The following is a 20,814-nucleotide window of genomic DNA, read 5'->3' as shown; positions in this document are numbered from 1 at the left end:
TTAAGAGTAGTAATCAGTGGCTTTGCTCCTTTGAAACAGGAGAATGGTAAAACATAATCAGGCAATCAAAAACAGACTTTAGAAGTTGAATATAGTGTATCACGAGGAAGATACTAGCTTGTCATGCTAAACTGTGTGAGCTTTAGGCAAACAACAGTAGCCTGGATATATTTCTTATCCTTTATGTTCTGAGGTAACTTTGGTTTGGTGCCCCTTTTTCTATAGCCCCGTCAGTTCTTTTCTCCTGGCGGACCTTCTGAACCTTCTAGAAAAAAGAGAAATTTCTTCTTCAGCAGCCAAACAAGTAAGTACCTTTTTGATTTTACTGTACTTTGAATGTGTAGCTGCTTACTCTATTTACAGAGCAATTTTATAAAAAGTATGTGCCAGTATATTGGTTATTTTAAAAAGTAAATTATTTAGAGTATTGATGAAGGATAAATTTTATATATAGATAAAATATATCCTTAACTATTATATACTATATACATGTAATAGATGATAATGCCTTGTGCACATATAATCTTACAGATATATCTGTATATTCAATGTTAAAAGGGTTCGTAAACCAAATACTAGATTTAAGCAACGAGAACTGAAGTCAATTGAGGAAATCCTGCTTCCGAACAGGCTGAACGCTAGATCTCAGGCTGGTAGGTAGAGCCCTGAGTGAATGGTCAATAGGAACTAAACTGTGACTTGCAGTTAGACCGAGAGTTTCAGCTACTAAATACTATGGCATACTAGGTGTTACATTCCTGAATGTTAGCATATGGAAAAGGATATAGTTCCTCTGGGTGTACTCAGAAAAAGAGGGCTACTGTGGCATACCCCTCGAGTCAAAAATGGAGAGGTATAGCCTTTCTTTGATTTTCTTCTGGCTTCTTGGAGCAACTATCTTAGCTGTTTTGAGCAAGTACTGTGGGTAAAGCCAGTTTTCCTCCCTTTTTAAGTATCATCTTGCTTAGGACAGTCTGGGAAGTCATCATGAGACACATTTGTATGTGAAGTTGTGAACTGCTTATAATAGGTATGGTGAGTGCTCTGTGTATATAGACACCATTTTGAGATTTTTTTGGTGATAGGGAATCATCATTCATCTCAAATTCTTGCAGGCTCGTTTTATGTGGAGTGCGTTGGCCTTTCAGATTAATTAATGTCTTCTAGATAAGTATATTAGACGGCTGTTTCTTCTCAGGTGGTCATCTGTGAAATGGTTAATGAAGATATATAACTTACCTTGTGTGGTTTCAAGCTTTTAACACTCTGAAATATAGAGGGCAGGTCTACCTCTTTAGCATGTATTGATTCAGTCCAAGTATAGCTTTGGAACAGTACTGGGGTCAGTTCACTTTTTGCATGATTATAAACCAAGTGTAAGAATTGTAAATGTGGCTGTTCGCCTTTCTTGGAGGCACTTGCACTTAAATGTCCCCCCCCCCCCCTTTTTTTTTTTTTTTTTTTTAAATAGAGGTGCTCGTGGTTCTTAATTGGTGTGGTGATTGCTCTGCTTCTTTGAATAGCCAGCTGCTTATTACAGGCACCATAAATATGGATTTAAATGTCTAACTTTGGGCGTGTGCATTTGGTAATTTTGGAGTAGAAAAGTAAAAGCTTCAGAAAGGACATAAAATATTAATAGCAAGTGCATTGGGATGCACAGCAATTCTGTGCCTGCGGGGTTATGGAGTGCCCATCAGTGGAGTCTGCGTTTGAGAGAGACTTCATAACTCCATTTTTAACTCTCAGCCTCTTGTGGAGGTAGAGACAGGGTATTAATGCTCTTGTAAAGGAGCTTTTTGCCTTATAATATATTTGTATGCCAGCACTTCTGAGAGATTGTGAAACATTAGGAATTTCAGAGATGTATCTCTTGTTTAATTACTAACTCCTTGTAATGTGCGTGTTGTCCTGTGTGTTCTGAAATTGGACACAGAGTAATAACAGTACTGCTTGCCATCACTGAGTGATGCTATCAAACTGCAGCAACCTTGCCACATTTAGAAAAGTATTTTGGTTGCCTAGATGTCAGAAGAATAACAAATGTTTATAGCAATTCTCAGCAGTAGGCACAGATACTGGATGGCCTGAGGGCAGAAGGGGCTATATATACACAACAGCAGATGAATTGCAGCACTTCGGGTGGAGGAGAATGAACTGCAGTGGTGGAGACAGATCCAACAAGAAATGATGGAAGGGTTTGATGGGGTGAGCACACAGACATGCGTGTGCATACATAGTCACTGTAGGAAGTTGTTAACAGTTTAAATTTTTAAAGAGGTTTGTGTTCAGTCTCTGCTGAATAAGGCATTAAAACCAGATAGATAAAAGCTGTGAGCGCTGATTATAAACACAGAACATTCTATAGGAGTAAGCATATGCCAAGGAAAGGGCACTGTGTGCTTACATAATTACCACTTAGGTAATTACAGAGCTCACGCCCAACTTGCTATCAAATACAGCATCCTTCTCCAGAGGTTTTTGAAGTGGTTTCAAGACTGACACGGCTCTGCAAAGTGAAGCAGCTCCCAGCTCTGCCTGTGTTCAGGGCTGTGGGGTGAGCATGTCCCGGATCCAGGGAGCCTGCACAGACACGTGCTCTGCCTTCCCCCCTCTCCCCACCCCCCAGGAGGCACCATTTTGAAGTCTGCAGTGGGACATACTGGTGCTACTGACCCAGGGTGCGAGAGCAGGGTTGAGCCCAGGTTGACAGGACAGTATGCCTCAAGTGGGACCTCAGCCCTCATTTGCAGGATTGGCAGCAACTACATCCATGGCGTAAGGGCTCTGCTTTTGAGTTATGGCATTGTAGGAGGAGGGTGGTTTCTGGGCCAGGGAAGCAGAAACTTACCCCTGCTGCTGACAGCCATGCTCGAGCAACCCAGCGTGGAAACCCTTGTTACATGCTCATCGGGGAGCTAGTGCAGGGTATGGAAGAGTCCAGACCCCAAGTGGCGTTTGCTTATGCAGTTGTGTAGGTCATCCACATAGGAATGTTTTGAGACCCCCATTTGGCACCCCCTACATACAAGCAGTTACCAGGGAGATAAGTACAGTACACAAACCTAAACAGAACCATCTGCTTTGGCTATTATGGCTGTACCATCTGGAGCACTGGACCCAGCCTAGCCCTTGCTTTTGTCAGAGGCTGAGGGACAACCGCCAGACATCAAGGCTTTCCATCGCTGGAAGGGAGAGATTCCCACAGGCCTGGCTCAAGTGGTGGTGCCGGCTGCTTCCCTCCCACCTTTGGCAGCAAACAGCTGTAGGTAAAGTTTCCAGTTGGAGCTGTTCTCAGGCATGGCAGTCAGCTGGCATGTTCACCAGTTGCAAAATGTTTGATATGATGCCTGTGGCAGCCAGACGTTAAGTCCTGATTAATTCATCTTGACCAATGGTTTGCTGCTATGCCTGTGTAGGTAGAGACAGCAGAACATCATTAAAATCTAATCACGCTCAGGCAAGAATCAATAGTAGAAACTATGGAGATTTCAGCAATGGAAATGAGGCTTGAGATTCTCGTTTTGGCTCTGGAGACTTCATAATTTGATCCCACTGTTCTGGTGCAGGCAGTTTGTGTAAATGAGTTGAAATCATTTTTTAAACTGCTTTCTTTAGATTTGTACTCCGTGCCAAGTAGAGAAACACTTTTTTTAAAAGTACATCTTTGACAGGACTTGGCCACATCTCTTTCTGCTTTCCTACCTACCTATGAACAAGCACAGTCCTCGATAACGTTGTTGCTCTACTAGTTAGTGGATGTGTTTGTTACCAAATTAAAAAGCACCCATGATGCCACAGGGAAAATCTGGGCCTTAAGGTTTCTAATGGGCAAGCATTTCTCTCTGCCAGCAGATGTTTGGCATAGGAATAGCAGGGACTCAGAGTGGGATCTCTGATTGTCAAGCTGCCCTGCCCCTGATCTAAGTCAGGTTGATGTACGAGGTGCTGCTGGGTAACTCCGCCATGGCTGGCTGCTTAGCTTTTGTTTGTTGCAGATTTTCCCCTCCCACAGCCTACAGCATCCTGCTTGAATACTTCCTGGTCCTCAGAACGACTTCTGCTGTTTTCCATAAAGGCCATGTGGCTTGTTCGTTGGCCAGTCTCTGGTTTGTGCAGCACTTCAGGTGCTCCGGGGTGTTTGCTGTGGGCTGTGTTGCGCAAAGAGGGGGCAGCTCCTTCTGAGGGCTGCTCTTCTGCCCCAGCCCTGCAGGAGGCCTCAGAACGGAGGGCAGAAAGCTCCTGCCTGGTCCCTCGGGAAAGGAGCGGTTGGGGGCTGCCTGTGGAATCGGGCAGTGGAGTGGGACAAAAGAAAGGCAAGCAGCAGCAGACAGGTTGAATCTCTTTTGGATGTATTTTTTTCTAGGGTGTTTTAGGTAGCTCTGGTGTGATGATTTTTAAGTACTGCACTAAAAGGAAAGGCTTGTGTAAGATGTCTTATATTGCATTGATTTTTAGATACAAACAGCTTAAACCTTCACTTCTAGTGGTTGTAATTCTAACTACTTATCAGTAACTCTAATATTGTGATCTGTCTTTCTGCCCTTCACCTTCTTACAGAGAACGCACAAGATAACAGCCTTCGTGGTACAGCTGTGTGTCATTACCCTCTCTTGAGGTCTCTAGCAGAGCAATACAATCTCATCAAAAGCTTTAGGGGTACAGCTGGCAAACAGATCCATCTCCTTGCAGGAACAGTGTCAATACATGTTTCTTAAGTACCTGCTGTAGCTATAAAATTGTATCACTGAAGGTCTTTTGTACCAGAAAATTCTTGTGTTGAAGAAAGTTGCTGGGATAGTTAAAATACAGTCCCACATGCTAATTTGTCTTGCTGCCCTGCTAATTATTTAGCATGCAGATTGAATGCCCCTTCTCCTCTCCCTTTCCCAGCCTCCTCTTCATCCTACAGTAAGTACTTAATGCTCAATTTTTGACATGACATCCATTTCCAGATCGGTACAGAGCGATGGCCCAAACATACAATTATATCTTCAGTGCAAGATCAAGCACAAGCAGCTGTTTCAATAAGGGTTTTCTTTCTCTCCTCCTACCTTTCTGAAATAAGAGCAGAGGGAATACAGAAAATGACTGCCCAAGGAAATTGGTTTTTTATAAATGTTCTCTTCTCTCAGGTTTATTCTAGGGCGATAGCCCTGCTGCAGCACAGGAAAACACACTCACATTAACTAGTAATTATTCCAGAGGCATAGATTTAGCCAGCACTCATGTACCTGGAGGTGATACATAGATGAGCCGGAGCTGCAGCATAGATTCTGCTTGGCACTGTTTTTCTTCTGCTTTGTCATATGTATCCTCATTACAGCTTGCTGATGAGGATTGGTAATGGGATGTGTTACCTGGGATTGGACTTGGTACAACGGTCAGCTAATCATCAGTTCCTGCGCAGAGACATTTGTCATGGAAATGCATTTTCTTACTGCTCTCAGACAGTTCTTGTGAGTAATGTGAGATGAGCACAAGTCCTGCCTAAGAAACAGCTTTGCAGTCAGTGACTGCCATTGCGTTTCCTCCCCTGCCAGCGCGGGAGAAGTAGCTCCATGCAGCGTGCGCAGTGCGCACCGTCGTAAAGCAGGCACAGCGAGGTGCACTGGGGTTATGCTAGGCAAACTTCTTTGAACAGGTAGCTCTGAGGGCTGTGGTAGGCTGCAGAGCACCGTTTGTGAGCAATTACCCTGCTCTTATGCAGGATGTGAAAATATTTTGCTTCATTTCAGGCTGCAATTGTGGAGGGAGGACAAAAGAGCTCTTTCTGTGAGGCATGGGTTAAGTCTTGGGTTTGTTCACATTTAGACCACCTGCTCTGGCTGTTACTAAAATCTGACTTCTTAGTTCGGTAACCGAAATACTGCACATAAATGACACTGGTATATAAAGACTCTGACCATTGCTACTCACTGTGATTTTCAGGTGCTTGAGGAATTGTGGAAGGGGGAAGGGAAGACCCCTCTTGAAATTGTTAAAGAAAAGAAACTTGAACTGATCCAGGATCAAAAAGAGCTTGAACAAATCTGCCAGGCGGTGATTGATGGACAAGAAGATGAGGTGATTATGATGATGCTGGGAAGCTTGGGCACTCTGGTAGTCTGTGGCACTAAAAAGGGGATTAAAATGGCCTTCCCCTCCCCCCCCCCCCTTTTGATTGCTATTTGAGCTCTAGAGACAGTATAGGAAGTATTTCATGTTTTTATAGAGCTGCTGTTCAGTTTTCATCAGGGTCTTTTTTTTCCTTTCATATTTCACTAAGTGTTTTGGGTTTTTTTGTGGGTTTTTTGGTTTTTTTTTGTTTTTTTGTTTTTTGGAAACTGGAGCATACACAAAATGATTAGCAGAAGAAATTACCAGTCTGGCTAACGTGTCAAATCATTCTGAAAGACCATAAAAAAATCACTGCAAGAAAGCAAAACTGTGGAGGTCTTTTCCTCTTCAGCTATGGAGTGTACTGCCAGTAACTTGACCTGGCCACTTGGATAAACATAACTCCGATTTTTGTGTCATCTTTTGTGATGTTAGGGCAACAGTGTTAAACTGTTCTGAATATGAAGACTGAGGTTATCTACCAGCAAAGTGTATGTTAGTTATGGAATTAGAGACAACATCAGAAGTGGTGAGGCAAGAGTTTCACTTATGTCTCTCTTGCCAATGTCCCTGGCTCCCTTCACTGCTGAAGGGACAAGGCCACTTGGCTCTGCAGCGGAAGAGGGTCTGTGGGGTGGGAGGAGGGACCGGCGTGGCAGCAGCATTGGGTGTCTTGAGCTCTGCTGCTCCTGGGCTGTTGCAGCAGTGCAAATGCCATAGTGGGAAAGACGTGGGTTTGTCTCGTCCCTGTCTCCTTTGAGGGACATGCAGCAGCCTGTCGATCTAACACGCTCTGAGCCAGGAAAAGGGAAAAAGCTTGCTGAGCATGAAGGGAAGGAGTAGGAAGGAGTCTAGACGGTATCTAACATCAGCTTTAGAAAAACAAAATGGAAACAAGCGCTTATACATTCTCTGGAGCAAAAATGTAAAAGCAGGAGTGAATAGCTTACTTCTAATATAAACATTGTCTAGATACATTTGCCATTTGGAAAAAAAAATTAACATCTTTTGAGAACAATACCACCTACCCCAGATCTCATTGGGGGGTGCTAACAGCTCTGCAAGAGCTTTCGATAAAGAAAATGAGCTTGCAGTAGGTTGGCGTGACCTCCATCAGACTGACTCATTTGCAGAGGCTGATAAAAGTGCTTCTGTGTATTCAGACTACTGCTAAAGCACAAGTGTGGATAGAAAGAACATTAGAACTGATTGGGAAGTGCAAAAGCTGAAGGTCCATAACTACAATCCCATTTCAATAATAATGCCTTCTCTGCAAATTTAATTCCTCTCTGTTTTCCAGTGTTTCAGTCAAGCTGAACGCAGTAAAATGGCCTTACAACTTTTTCCAGGTGATATTTCACAAAGGCAACAGCTGTCTTGAAGGCCTGTAATTCAGTGCTTTAAATTGCTAAGAGAGCTTACCTTTCAAAACATAGTTGAGTACTTGCTAGGAAGGAAAGGGTACACCTTGCTGTTTGATGGTAACCTTTTTAAAATGAATTAACTCACAAGCAGTTGCTCAAACCAACACAGAGCAATTGATGAAAATGCAGTATCTAGACTGTAGTGTACTCTTCCCCGTGTAGGTAATTTCTAGCAGATAAGGAGTAATGAGTCCTTTCCATATTGAGACATTACAGATAAGATTTCAGCCTGCCAATAATTCAGATACATTAATGAGTAGCGATATTTGCATTTGTGCATGCTCTTGCCGCAGTTGGTGGGTCATATGCTATCAGTCCTTCTACCCTTACCGTCTGTGACTATGACATCCTGTTTAGTTGAAGCTATCGTGTTTTGCCCAGGAACTCTGACAGTGCAGAGAATGCCCTCCCTGCCACACAAACAATACAAGGGCAGGAAGTTTGTGTTTCAGCAGGGGCATCTCCTTTAGAAAACTTGAAAGGGAGTTTGACTCTTTCCTCCCCAGTGTTTTTACTTAGCATTTAAATATGGCCCCTGATATTTTGCAGGTGATGATTGTGAATCAAACACTGGCTCTCTGATAGGTCATATTTCTGATGAGTAAGTTAATTGCTTTGGTACAGAGGATTCCTAGCTTAGAGGAAATACCATGATACTACAGAAATACCTAAGTCTTCACTTGAAGGATGTCACAAATATTATCAAGTTGTCATTCAATGCCAGTTAGTTATTCGTTATAACTGACCAGTACCTTGAGTCAAAAGTGTAATAGATGCTATTGGGGCGAGGAAAAAAAATCCGTCACATTTTTCTGGTTGTTTTCGAGGGAGTTACTGTTTGACTTTCAGAAACTGTTTAAATCCAAAAGTGTTTTCTTGACTTTTTCAATAAAAGTAAATCTATTAGCTGTAAGCCCTGCTGCTGTAGAGAGTTGCTATTGTCTCATGGGAGTGGAGTAGGAACTGCCCAGAGCTACTGCACAATTGAAGGTGTTTTTTGTAAATAATAACCCCAAAAACATGGCATTCTACAACCATGGTCCAAAGGACAAAAATAGTCATACCGAGGCTGTGAATGAGTGAAGATACCCGTTTTTCCCCATAACAGTGGCGTCTCTCTCTTGCTTTTAAAGGTTATGGCAATAAAAGCAGGAAACCTAAAAGTTCTAAATAAGTTAATTGGACTGGTTCAGAGAGCAACACGAGGACGATCCAATCCTGTTCTGGTGAAGCAAATACTGGAGAAGAAGCTGTCAGAATAACAGTACAAAATAACTGCACAAATACCTACAGAAGGTGCCATTTGCTTCATTCTGTTTAGTTCGGTTCTGTTCACTGCAAATCAGCTTTGGTGACTTAGCTTGAAAGAGGATTATTTTTCCCACATTGGTTACTCTTCAGAGAGTATCAGGTTCTAGTCTTCCTTGGATGCATCAGCCAAAGGCAGGACAAAAATCAAGAAGCATTTGCAGCAGAAGACGATACAGCCGGTCATTTCCATCTCCGCTTTGGTGGGATGTTCAAAAATGCCATTTCCACGTAAGTAAGTTGGGGTGGGGGGGGGGGGAAACAACTTCCTGTGTGAGTACACAAAGAACTGAAGTTGCACTGGTCAGTTTTGTAATAAAACAAGTGTAAACTCAGCTTTTGTAGCTTCCTTTTTGTGAGAAGGGAAATTCACAGCTCTTAGATGTGAAATCTAGTGGTGTCCACTAATAACTTGGTATGGGCACACCAGTACCTAAGATTAAAACATCCAGCTGTAATTAAGAACGGTCACACACACCTCCATGCCTGGCAGAAGGAAAAAAATTATGTACTCCCCTATTTATCCTGGTTTCTGACAGAGAGGGGGAAGGACAAAGTCACTGGCTGCTTAAGTAAGTGCCTGAGGCTAATACCACAAGATGTAAGTGCCTGCATCCAAAAATTAAATCGTCAGACTTTTTGCTTGCCTTCTCTTTATAGGTGCCCAGATAACATCCTTTGGATACGCAGGCAAATCTTTTCAGTTCTGAGACTGCATCACTAATGTACACCTGAGCTGTCTGAGATTCATTTTGACCTGTGAGGTTCAGCATAACCATCACAATTCTACTGGCCCTGCACAACCTGCTGAGGAGTATTGCCCTTTTATATGTTAGCTCAGTGCATGGACCATGCATGCCTGTTCAGCTTTTTCTCTGTGGAGAGAACTTGACCCTGCATTTCCCATATAGCTGCTCTAAGCATGAGGCTGCATGCTCCTTTGGCATGTGGCTTTCTGCTGTCACTTGGAACTACACCACTCCATGGAAATAACTGATCATTCAGCTGGCATACCAAAAATGAGCAGGACACAGTTGGGTTCTACTGTCTGCTCCAGTATTTAATCCTGTACAGTTTTTAAGTGTGTTATGCTTTTTTTTTTTGGGGGGGGGGAAGGGGGTAACTTCTGTTTTTCAGCTCCTAGCTTGAGGTGGAAACCCAGCAGTTCTAGCATTCAGCTCCCAGGGCCAACCACTGGCATGTGTAAATTCTGTAGTTGATCAAACTACTAACAGGAGGCCCAACTGGAGGCAGCCATTCAAGTTTGCATTGATGAGGGAAAGAAATCCCATTTAGCACCAGGGTTTTGGAGTTCCCTTGTGGATGCTGCTAACCCATACATTTCAAAGACTATATTTAGTTCAAACCTCAAAGATGCTTCTTCAGAAGTCTGCTTGAGGATGAACAGATATTGTCATAGGAGGAGTGCAGCAGGTAGATCCCTGGGATTTTAGTCACCTTTTGCAAATGCAGAGTTTGCAACACTAATTCAAACTAGCTCAATGGCAGCACGTTCTCAGCGTAGTAGTGCCAACATCTCTCTCAAGGACATTTCTGTACAAACAGGCTCATGGTTCAAATTTGGATTCTGAATTAGAAAACAGGCAAAAAACCCTGCAGTTTTCAAATATATTTAATGAATAAAAGGTATACCCATAATAACATAAAAATAACTTACAGTTAAAAAGTTACACAGCTGACAAAAAGCAGTATCATGGTGAAATTTCCCCAGTTACAATCAAAAACCTTGCCCCTTTAAAAAAAAAAAAAAATTTAATCTGACTTTTTCTATCATTTGTCAAGTCATGAGCAGAAAATAACATTGTCTTTTACACAGTGGTACCAATTTCATTGCAATAGGTACATTTTTTTTCAGTCAATAGAAACTTCAGACTATTCGGGAAACTAAGTGTCAGAACCAGAACTCTGTTCAGCTCTTGCCATGGCAGAAAGAAACCAAAAGGCACAAGGACTTCTGCATGAAACTGCAAATCCTAATTTAACAGTACTTCTCAGCTTACAAAAAAAGCCCCATCGGCCCACAAAAGATGGTCCTCCAAGGTTAGTGCTTTCTGTTGCACAGCCTGCTGCTGCTGTGCTGAGTTTACGCTACTGTAGTGGGTGCAACTTACTTAAAGAAAAAAAACACACACAGCACTGAATTTGGAATAATAATAATTAATTAAGCTGTATTAAAGAGAGAGAAGAATTTCCACTACTGTAGCACGGCTACTGCTGGTAAATGTATTTTTAATGGCTACTTCTTCTCACGCACTTCTTTCCCTAGGTAATTACACTTTGCTAATACAGTACAAAAATCTGTTAAAACTCATAAGCAAAGTTCTATATGAGTACAGCACTAGCTCTTTGAATGAGTTTACTGTAGATCTCAATCTATTTTCACCTCCACCTGCCAGACATAATGAAGAACAAGAAAGATTAAAAAGGGCTAATTGTACTCTCTTTCCCCTATGAGAGAAGGAAAAAAGCAGCTATAGACTATAAATTTTAAATTACATTATGAGGGAGGTATTGCTGAATTTTTAAACAAATCTTTTGCAGACACACATAACAATGTAAATTTTTTTTTGATAATCAGAAAGTGTTGTGAGTTAAAGGAGCTCAAGATGATAAATCTTTTTAACATCATGGAAAATGCCAGCCATCAATGAAGAGGTCTTAGCTGGCAGCAGAAGGTGGTGGAGATGAGAAAGCTCAGCATGGCTCACCAAGCCAACACTGCTCCAACTATTGCAGCCTGCATTAAAGGGGTTGTCAGTCATGTTACGCTAACTTGATTGAGGCAACATGACCAAACACATTATCCTCCTTTGCTTGGCAAGGGCCTGAAACACCAACCAGTTAAAACCACCATCGTCACTCTTCCCTCTGTCCTAAATGGAGATAAGGGCAGATGCTAAGTACTCCATGAGTGAGCTCCATGCTGTGCATAACAGCTTTGGTTCGTACTCGTATGGCAAATTGTGTCTATCCAGTAGTCTACAGAGCACATAAGAGACAGAGGCAGCCTCAAGGAATTTAATAATCTGCTATTGTAAAAACAAATACAAAAATAAACACATGATATGTGAGGCCAGCAAGAGAAAATGCAAAACCCGACTATGAGGTGCTTGGTGTCAGAACACTTTGCAGACCCAGAGGCTGTTTTAAGGGTGTTTGTAACAAGGCTATGAACTCACATTAAGACTGAAGCTCTGACCCTAACTTCCATGTCTTTCTTAGTTACAATGGTGCTCCCTGATCTACTGCCATCTGTGCGACAGCATTAGGCAGGGTGAATTAAGGACAGTTTCGTGCAGATTTTGAGCAGCAACTATCCACAGAGGGCTGAGGAGAATGCTTACAAATTAAAAGTTGACACCAGACACTGTCACGACAATCTCATCTAGTTGTTGATGGAAGTCCTTTAACAGGTCAGTCCTGAGGCAGAGAGATGATACTTTCCAGCCTGAGTAGCTGAAGTATCCCGAAGAAGAGAAGACCATTGACAAAAAAAGATACTGGCAATGCTGAAGAAAGAATCTCTAGCGCTCAGCCTTGGCTGCAGAGTTTAATTTTAACTGTGTTAAAAATAGAAGCATATGATAGGAACCTTAACCAAAAATTTACAGCAAGAGTGCTTATGCCGCGATGCTACTGCAGACCCTTTCCACTCCGCTTCTGTGGCATGGTGTCACTCCATTGTAATGTTCTCATTTCTGTTCTGAGCACCCCTCTATCTACATGCTTGCACAAGCACTAACCTCAGCAGCACCTTCTCCGTGATTTATGGCCTTATGTGTATGCTCAACATGTAGACTTTTTTTTTCTCCTAAAAACAAAATTAGGTTTTCACTCAACTCTCTATTCTCACACTGCTCGAGGGAGAAGGCAGAATAGCATGCTGTTCTTTTTGCCCTTGTTGCCTGCACCTTCCTTGCAAATGCTGTTTTCAAATATTCCAAAATTCATTATATTCCGCCTCACATAATGGCAACAGAAAACCAAGTTACAGCAGCTAGGAGGTCAAGATTTATCTTTTCACATGCAGCAGGAGCTTACCTGAATTGCATTGGCTGTTCAGTGCAAGTCCCCCCAGAAACTACAAACTTGAGCATAATACAGAGAGAATTCTAATACTACACAGTGTGAGGAAGGCAAAAAAATACAAAAGCCTTAGTTATCAAGACCTGTGATTTGCTGTGCCTTTATCTGCCCATTGCAATGGCAAATTTAAACTCTGCTGCCATCTAGAAGAGCTTCTGGGCCAAGCTAGATCAGGAATTAGAGATCACAGCAGCAGGAACACAAACCCTCCAGGAATGCTCCTTCTTCCCTGGCTGCACTCCAGCACACACCCCACATGAGGCAGTACAGCTTCATCCCTCCCTCCTTACCTGCTATTGACTGACACCAAACTGGGCAAAGCGCTTAACTCCAAGGGCCCAAAGAAAAGAAGAGAATCCCAACTACGTTTGAATTGTAGCTGCAATAAAGCAAACCTACAGTGGGCAGCAGACATGCTTGGGTGTTGCAAGGAGACAACAAAGGTGATGTATGCAATCCTACACAACAGGAAGTAGGGTATAATGAGCAACACTGTTGTGTGTGGTATTAAGGAGTCTTCCCTCTAGGTACTCACTTAGCCCCAGACCCTTACAGCCTCTGAGGAGGAGAGCATACAGGCATTTCACAACCGTTTACAGCATCTGCTGCCTGGGTATGTGTGGATGAAGAAGGAGCCTGCCCTTTGCCCCTCCTCTTCATCTGTGTGAGGTCCAACTTGTGACCCTCCAAATGACTTAAATCTCACCTGTCGGCTTTTCCCTAAAAAGACAGGTAACCTCCATGCCAGACCCCATGTAACCCCAGCAGCCAAACACTGCCAGTGAAGGGCAGCCGGTTATTTCACACCGTATCCACTGCCTTGGTCATTACAGCCCCCTAAGAAAGCCTGAAGTGGGGTTCAGTACTGCCAGCTGCACAGGCTGTGCTCCCATGAGCTAATCCTAACATGAGTGCTTGAAGGCTGATAGTTTCGCTATAGGGAACACTCCCTCCATTCACAAGCATTTTGTGTAAACAGAAAGCAAACCGTCTCCTGAGACATGGTCACATCAACCACAGCTTTAACTATCCAAAGCACTTGAACCACTAAGCAGGCACAATCATCAGTAAGTTATACTTTAGAAATGAGAAAATAAAGCTTCAGAGGCCACATTTTCAGATTGGTTTTAGAGGCTAGGATTTTTCTACATTGGAGCTCAGAAACCAACATTGTTATTCTGGAGTTCTAAGACAGACACTGGTCAGTGTTGCCAACTCCAAGCTGCACTTGGACACCAAAGGACACCCAGAGAGATCAGAGCCCTTGGCTCAAGCTGCAGCAGTGAGTATCGAGACCGGGAGCCACTCTCCCTCCTCTGAGGACAAGAGGGCGTTTTGTCCGAGCCTTGGCCAAACTGACACAGCAGCACTCGGCTGAACACAGTTTAGTTGTCTTGGATTTAACTGATCCACATTATTTTTTGGTCTAAATCCAAGCTAGTTAATTTTAAAATAGACTGCCATAAAATACAGCTGCTATGGAATTGGCTTCATAAGAAACGTAAGTCTGCAGGTAGTTACTCCACAATATCTAATTGTATGCGGGCACTCTGCCGAAGCCCCAGAGAAAGTTATTTGGTTGAGAAATGCAGCCTTTGCACAAAAGTTCCATCAGGGCTTTTAGCCCAGAGACTTCAGTCTTAATTTAATCCAGCTGCCGCACAAAAAACCATTATAATCAATGAACAAAAAGAAGATTTGCACAGTCAGCAACAAACTCCCACTTTAAGTACCTACATATTTGAGACTACAAGTAATGCTCCTATTCATAAATAAGAGGCTTCCAACTGAGCATGTAACAAATGGAATAGATTGATGCTAGACCACCACATGTTTGGAAAAGTGGAGGCCCCCTGAAAAATAAAGTACATTTAGTCAGAGCTGAGCTTTCATAGCTAGCACAGTCACTGAAATAGTGCTGCATTCTGTGGCTGCCTTCAGTCTGACCGCTGGCACCACCGTCATATTATCTGAATACCTATTTATGCAAACCTGATACCACATTAACAAGGAGCAATTTTTACCCTCCTTTACACAGGTCTCATCCAAAACATTGCGCAGCTCTACTATCCAGCTGGATAGCTACCAGAGGATACTGTCATACTCATTTTTGAACTTTGCTATGAGCTTTTTCTTTCTGCAACTAGTCCCCGATTAAGTTGAGGTAACACAAATGGAAATTCTTGCTGCGTTTCGCACGGATGCAAATGCCCCCTGCTAATCCATGGTGTTTTACCTTTGGTTTGCTCATTAATGTAAGCAGTCTGAGGGTCATGTAACCTCTGTTTCTGCTGATAAAGCTCAAAAGGTGCAAGGAAGAACAGACTGTAATTATCTAAATCAGATCTGGACAAAGCAGCAACATTACTGTATTGTGCCAGAGCTTTCTGAGTTAAAAGAAAAGAAAGAGTAAGATCTCAGTATTCTACTCATACCTGCAGATGCAGTTTAAATGTTACAAATGTAATAGGAGCCTTCATAAAAACTGCAGGCATGACATAGCAATTTCAGTAAATACAGCACAGTAAATTGCTTATTAAATCACGCTGCCCTCAAACAGGAGCTCTGGCTACAAATTCAAATGATAAATTATGTCATTTTATTTACTGTAACTGCACCAAATCAGACAGCTCCTATCCTTTTCTCCCCAGCCCTGAGATTTTAAAGCTTCTTAAAGGAGCTAAAACAATCTTGCTGGAGCACGAAACCTTGAGAGAGACAGGCACGGTCCATGAAAGGGCGGTGAATGCTTAAGCACTGTGCTAGATGATCTACTTCTACTGGTAAAAAGAACTTAGCCTCTTGAACTTAAACCCTCGGACTCTGCCAGATGCAGTCAGTAGTTTGTTTGCAACTGTTTCTCTCAGGAGGAGAGAACAGGCTACTCCGCCATTGTGCTGGGGCAAGGGGCAGGCCCAGTGGCGCTGGTGGCAGAAACACAGTCCACACCTGCTGTCTGTCCCATTCTGCTCCCTTTCAGGAGCAAGGCTTCTGTGAAGGTCTGAAGTCCACCCCAATTACCAGGCTTTTTCTCCCTTTCTAGGAAATGTACTGATCTTACTTTATAAAAATACCAAAATCAAATCTAACAAGGCAAATGCACTGAGCAGGCATAGCAGCACAACAGGACCGAATTCACTTTTTGCAAAGGGACAAACCCCAATGAAAAAGGAAGGGACAGAAGTAATTTGGGAACCAGATGCGCTGAAGGAATGGATCTGGGTGTGCTGGTGAGAGGGGCTCCCCCACTGCATGCTGCTGTGAGTTTTCCCTCACGCCCCCGGGATACAGCTGAGAACAGAAGCTTCCATTGCCGTTCTTCCAAACAAAGTTCAAAAGTTAACTGGACTAAAAACGCAGTGCATCTTTTCACATCTGGAACTGCAACACCAACAAACAACCCGGTCCCATTTGAAACCCCACATTTTTCTTTAGGACACATGTGGAAAGGACCAAATTAAAGAATAATACCTAGAATATAGTAATGAAAGAGCAATGTAAGGCCAACAAAAGAGAACATGAATTGCAACTGACTGTACATGTCCACAGACCAGCACACACAAAAGATGACACTGTTTTGAATTCAAGTTGCTGAATCCTTTAGACCAACTGATACAAACCGTATGTATGTCAGCGCTGGGACCATCCCACAGTGCACCCAAAGAGAGGTCACAGGCAAAACAGAATGAATACAACTGTTTTTTAAGCTACGAAATATCCACTTTATAGGTATGTTGCAACAGATAGCTGGCTGAAATTGCGGTAAAGATTCCTTGCTAGAGCAGAACTGCTCACAAACACTCAGCAAAGGCTACATCATGGGAAATATGTCATTTACAGTTTGAAACATACAGCAAGAGACTGAAAATTAACTTTGGTATCACTGAGCCACTGCCTGCAGGTTTTGGAATAGATCTGCCAACACCAAGACACATCATTCATGACTGAACCAAAGACGACGTGCAGAAGAGAAGCTCTTCTAGTCACATGTGCACAGATGCACGGGGGAAATCCAGATGGCGCAACGCTTCCTCCCCACTCTTGGAAAGGTCAGCCAACTGGACCGTAGCACAGACCCCACTCTGGAAATAACATACTGGTAGGAGGCAAGATAAGCCTGGAGTGAAGGAGCTTACTAAACAAGCATTCAGCTGAAGAACTTAATGGACACAGAGATGATTCATCTCCGAGGATCACCATTTTCAACTTAAATCAAAGGCTCTGTGCTCTGAAGACAGGAGGGTCCAATCCACGCCTATGTTTTTCACTACGTGCTGCACATCACACTTCTAACATAACTAAGACATAGCTGAAAGCCTGATCCAGTTCAGGAACCAAGTGACAAAGTTACTCATATGATCTTCATTCTGACAGGGGGTCAGAATGAAGGGGATCCTGAGCCAGGGTCACTGCACTCATCTGCTTCTTCCTTTTGGGGAACTGACAGACAGATTTCCTTTTTACATGGAGACATTGTACACACACAGTCGTGACCACAGTCACAAGAACTCTTCCACACACGATTCCAGACTTCAAAGGCTGACTTTATCCTACTGCATGTGGCAGGCTCAAATAATTCCTTTGCAACTACTTCAGCTTATGAGATAAAACCTCCCCTTCCTCAAATTTACAGATGCTTTTCTGAGCAGTCCGCATTTTAAGATCCCCATCTACCTTAATAGGCCCACTGAACTGAACATTGCCATGAGTTTGCACATTTGCTAGAAACACCAGCTAAAATTAACAATCCCAAAAGATATCACTCCTACCCAGCGAATAAAGATTCTTATTTTAGAATAAAAATAAGGAAAGAGATTGTTCATGAAGTAAATTTACTGCACTAAGCACTGGTCTGCAGAATTTCTTCCCCTTCTTTTTTGCTCCTTTCTAAAAAGGAGTCCTTTAGAAAAGGATTGGACTACTACTGCCATTCAACACTTGATTCTGAATCATTAAAAGTTTGCTGATCACATTCATTTGGTAATTTCTCTTTTGTTCACATAAACTTCCTGCTAAAAGTGGTAAGGAGCACAGTAAGCACTGACCCTACCTACATGATGCTACCACACTTTCCACATAAGACACTACTGAACCCCTTCAGGCTAGACCTTGGAGCATGGTTGAAATAAAGCAGGAGAAGAACACGCCATTTCTTAGGACAAGGGAAGAAAACTTAGTTTGCTCATTACCCATTTCCAACAACAATACAGGAAAAAAAAAAGAAAAAGAAAGGAAGAGCTCTCTCAAACTTGGATAAGCAAGATTTAAGAAAAACCCTACAGCTTCGCTTGAGTTTCCAAGGAAGCTTGTGAGGTGAAACAGGGCCATGTGGAGGTCAGAAGATGATTTACATGATGGTGATGCAAAGGTGAATTGTTGCTTAGACAAGAGACAAGTTATAAGGGAAAGAGAACCAGAGAGTCGGCTGGGAAGCAACACGAGGGCCACAGACAACCCTCAGTGGTGGCGGATGTGAGGGCTGTACAGCACACAGGTGAAGACAGACCCAGAGAAGTTCTTGAGGCAGTTTTCTTAGAGGTGCACTTTGGGATTTTTCCTTGGTATAGCCTACAGCTGTCTCACACAGCGAATACTTCTCCCAGTTTGTAGATGAAAGGTGCAGCTTTTCAGAAGCATCTAAAGGATTTAGGAGCCTAAACTGCACTGCAAGTTCCACAGAAATGTGACCTGAAATTAATTAGACACTTGGAGGGGGGTGTTAATCAAATGTTACTACCTTTTCTCTTGCAATCTCTGAGAAAGTGCATTTGAGAACAGGGACGTGATTAATTGGAGCACCCCAGCACTATGGATTTACAACTAGCAAGAGAATTAATCTATGGAAGCATTATTTCTGACTTCCATTTCTCTAGATTTCCTGGGGTTGCTGCTGGTTCCTTTCCTGGACAAAAGGGTTTACGGTTTTCTTGAGCTAAACCCCTCTTTATGTAGAGCCAACTACAGCACACTGGAAGCACAATTATGCTACTAAGATAAGATGAAATGCAGTGGTGATGCACCAATTCATCATGTTTGGGTTCCTCTAATGAAGCCCATTACTCACAGAAGAGAATTTTCTCAAGCAGTTAGTCACCAGCGGACAGCTTTCCCTGTTACTGCTTCGTTTTCTGCACCTGGTGAATAGTCTGGTCCTCCCCTCACCATCCCAAAAGTGCAATATTAGGAAAAGCCAACACCTAATTTAAAAGTAAACAAATAGCATTTAACTTTCCCCTTAACCACAAAAAACCACCAACAACAAAGCAAACAGCTTTCAGGAGCATGCCAACCTTTTTCATTAAAAAATTGACAAAAACAGCCTGCTGTCCTTTTAATACTACTGAAAGATACTGAGTGCTTTTCTTTAGCTTATTAAAATAAGCATAAAAATAAACTACACATTAATTACAGCTTGCATAGAAACATTTTCTTTTGTACTTTGTGCAAATCTGACTAAATAAGGCTTGCTTGAGAGTTTAGGTAGCAATGTAGTAGTTATCAAAGAACGCTGAGAAACTGCAAGGAAAATTCCAGGCAGTCTGCAATCCACATCCACTTACACAGTTCATTTGACTTCAAAGACCAACAGCTGAGAGCTGCAGATCCTGTCTGCAACATAAGGCAATATGGTATGTGTTGGGTCCAGCACCTGCTTTCAGCTAGTCATGGGTTTAACACACATAAGACCACTTGAATTCAAAAACAAGAGCCACTAGTTGAAAAGGACTTCAGAGGTGGATTGGTGAGAACCCCATTTGAGGGAAGAGGGATGGGAGGAAGAAGGGCAAAGACATGGAGAAGCACAGCCCTTCACATAAAGGGGCTTTGTGCAGATTTTGTGGATAATTCTCTACCTGAAGCTTTCCCCATGGGGTGATGCTTTTCCAGAGCAAACTGCCTTGTAGAAGGCTATTCAGAAGAGTATTTCTGGAACAGAAAAAGCTAAAATGTTTGCCTCTCTTGGCCAGTCCAAGAGTGTCTATTGCAGAAATTCGACAGGAATCTGTGACACTAAGGAAGGGTGGCTATGTAAAGAGGAGGAGATGAACTAGGAAGCTGCAACAACAGCAGTATCAGAAATATCTCAAATAAGTTACATAGCACAGAGGGAAATTATAAGGCCTAATATAAGGTAACATGAAATAACATTCTGCCTCTTCCTTCCCCCTCCAGATCAAGTATTTTCAGGAAATATCAAAGTACAACCTTCTTTTGTAAGCAGCTTTGCATTTAAAAACCTGTTTAAAAGCTTTTTAAAAACACCTTCGAAAAAAGATACTAGTAATAATCCTCAAAATCCCCCAGTATTTTGTAACATAAAATGGAATGTTCCTGCGCCAGCGCTGCCAGCTCCTTCAGGAACTCCGGGAAAAGGGCAGCTGCGAGTACGGCATTCCTCACGTGTGCGGGAAGGCTGGAAAGAGCCAGGCCTTTCTTTCCTTTATGTCCCAGGAAAGGCTGGAGTACAGCTGGAGAAGCTTCGGAGAGGTTCCTCCCTTGCCCTGTGCTGCTGTCGTGCTGGACGTTACCTAAAGTCAGGAGCAGAGGAAAAAAAGACTTAATATATGCAGCATGTGTGGTATTGGTACAGTGACCATACCCAGTTTACAAGGGTTGTGTTTAGAGCTGCAGTTTGCAATACCCAGACCGTGCAAGGAGATACTCGACTAATCCAACATTTTAAACTTCTGTATGGCCCAATTCTATTGCATTTTTTATTAGCCCTCTTTTCCCAGGTTATATATTATTCAGTTCCAGCTCTGATGAAAGAAATATGTGGGTAGCAGAGGAGTCATGGGAAAGAATAGTATGGATTAACCTTATGAAATAAGAGTTAGATAATATCTACCATCTAAACTCAGTATGGTTTTCTCAA

General features: G+C 42.6%; 2 protein-coding genes across 9 annotated transcripts in view; one reads left to right on the top strand and one right to left on the bottom strand.

The window, feature by feature from the left end:
* The window catches only part of GATB (glutamyl-tRNA amidotransferase subunit B), a 42,251-nt gene extending 33,084 nt beyond the window's left edge, over positions 1-9,167 (top strand). For all 4 annotated transcript variants that reach the window (XM_068942286.1, XM_068942288.1, XM_068942289.1 and 1 more), the window contains 3 exons: positions 226-304; positions 5,932-6,066; positions 8,657-9,167. In XM_068942286.1, the coding sequence (XP_068798387.1) occupies positions 226-304; positions 5,932-6,066; positions 8,657-8,785 (343 nt within the window). In that variant the 3' untranslated portion in view covers positions 8,786-9,167. The remainder of the gene's footprint in view (positions 1-225; positions 305-5,931; positions 6,067-8,656) is intronic.
* Positions 9,168-10,453: 1,286 nt separating this feature from the next.
* FHIP1A (FHF complex subunit HOOK interacting protein 1A) overlaps positions 10,454-20,814 on the bottom strand; it is a 99,800-nt gene continuing 89,439 nt past the window's right edge. For all 5 annotated transcript variants that reach the window (XM_068942280.1, XM_068942285.1, XM_068942281.1 and 2 more), the window contains one exon: positions 10,454-20,467. In XM_068942280.1, the coding sequence (XP_068798381.1) occupies positions 20,217-20,467 (251 nt within the window). In that variant the 3' untranslated portion in view covers positions 10,454-20,216. The remainder of the gene's footprint in view (positions 20,468-20,814) is intronic.

This window comes from Struthio camelus, chromosome 4 (assembly GCF_040807025.1).
Source record: "Struthio camelus isolate bStrCam1 chromosome 4, bStrCam1.hap1, whole genome shotgun sequence".
NCBI lineage: Eukaryota > Metazoa > Chordata > Aves > Struthioniformes > Struthionidae > Struthio > Struthio camelus.
This window is presented reverse-complemented; position numbering and strand designations above follow the sequence as displayed.